We start from the raw sequence: 1,337 nt of genomic DNA, 5'->3' as shown, positions 1-1,337 counted from the left end.
AGGCCGGGCAAACTCAAAAGATTCTGTAACGATCACATTCGTCACAATTTTTAATTGGAATATCCAATTTTTTAACCGGTCACGTATACCCATACAAAGCTAGATCATATTTTTCGATTGAAGCCAAACAGTTTAATTTCTCTTCATTAACCGAATAAATGTAATCGGTTATACATGGCAGAGCAGATGTAAATGTAGATGTAATTGCAGAACAAATGTGAGTTTATGTATTCACAGTATGTATTTACAAATGAAAATGTATTCACAGTATGTTTTTAAGATTGCCCAAAGCAAATCCATCACTAATTTGCGGGACTTTGCGAGAAATAATAGCCATTATATCCCCCACCCCGGATCTTTTCCGTTTGTGCCCCCCCAGTACGTAATGCGCCCCCCAGTTACAGAGCACGTGCCATTACATAGTAAATGTGACCCCCCCTAGTACGTTATGCCCCCCCCCCCCCCCCTCGTGCGTTCATCTTTGGTCTGGACATTATGCTTCCGTCTGGGACCTCAACCCGGGGTAGTAGTAGAAGTACTGGGGGGGCAATGACATATCACCCCCCCCCCCCCCCGACATATCATGTCGGGGGGGGGGGGGGGCAATGACATATCACTCCCCCCCCCGACATATCATGTCGGGGGGGGGGGTGCCAACTGTTATCCAGCAGTTTAAAAGTAAATCCAAAAGTAATTGCCAACTGTGCAAACATTCCATGAGCTGCTCAAACTTGTTTTTCCTTTTCCCGAAGAGCTGTGGCCAGCACAGTAGTCGCTGGATCACGGATGGTGTTGTGAACCAGGACCATTTAAGCCATCAAACATTGCAATGCTACCTGTTAATGTCAGGAATACTTTATTCTTCTATATCAAACTATTTCAGACCTGTTGTGAAAACACTTGAAAACACTGTTGTGAAATGGCGACAAGAAAAGTTACTATTGGAAATTCGCAAAATTTCGAGTATGTCGGAGGACATACCGGTTATGGATATCTTAACATGACAGCACCTGAGTCAGGGCGAGAGGCTGAAGACGATGACGAGAGCGCTCACAATGTTGTCATTTCTCAACCCACCGGGCAAAGAATTGTTAGTTCTGTACTCAATTGTTAAAACGGAACGTTATTAACAGTTGTAATAGAAGGCTCAATTCCGAAATAGAATTGAGTAGTAGTTGCATGGTCTGTCCCATAAAGTTGAAATAGCCGAACGTTCGAAAAACGCCAAAAGCGTGCAATTGAGCATCAATGTGGTCATTTGAATGTTAATGTTTTTCCATTAGGTCTTCATTCATCAATTTTTTCTGCGTGTTTTAAAGTTGAACTTTGATGTTTGA

The 1,337-nt window shown here is 42.9% G+C and overlaps 2 protein-coding genes across 3 annotated transcripts in view; both read left to right on the top strand.

The window, feature by feature from the left end:
• Positions 1-1,337, top strand: part of LOC142338379 (uncharacterized) — an 82,888-nt gene that overhangs the window by 46,238 nt on the left and 35,313 nt on the right. The gene's annotated exons all lie outside the window — the stretch shown is intronic.
• The window catches only part of LOC142337935 (uncharacterized), a 21,090-nt gene continuing 20,672 nt past the window's right edge, over positions 920-1,337 (top strand). The window contains exon 1 of the mRNA XM_075387569.1: positions 920-1,090. Within this exon, the coding sequence (XP_075243684.1) occupies positions 920-1,090 (171 nt within the window). The remainder of the gene's footprint in view (positions 1,091-1,337) is intronic.

Source organism: Convolutriloba macropyga, chromosome 4, assembly GCF_964194025.1.
Source record: "Convolutriloba macropyga chromosome 4, txConMacr16.3, whole genome shotgun sequence".
Classification (NCBI taxonomy): domain Eukaryota; kingdom Metazoa; phylum Xenacoelomorpha; order Acoela; family Convolutidae; genus Convolutriloba; species Convolutriloba macropyga.
The sequence above is the reverse complement of the archived record's forward strand: the minus strand, read 5'-3'. Positions and strand labels throughout refer to the sequence as shown.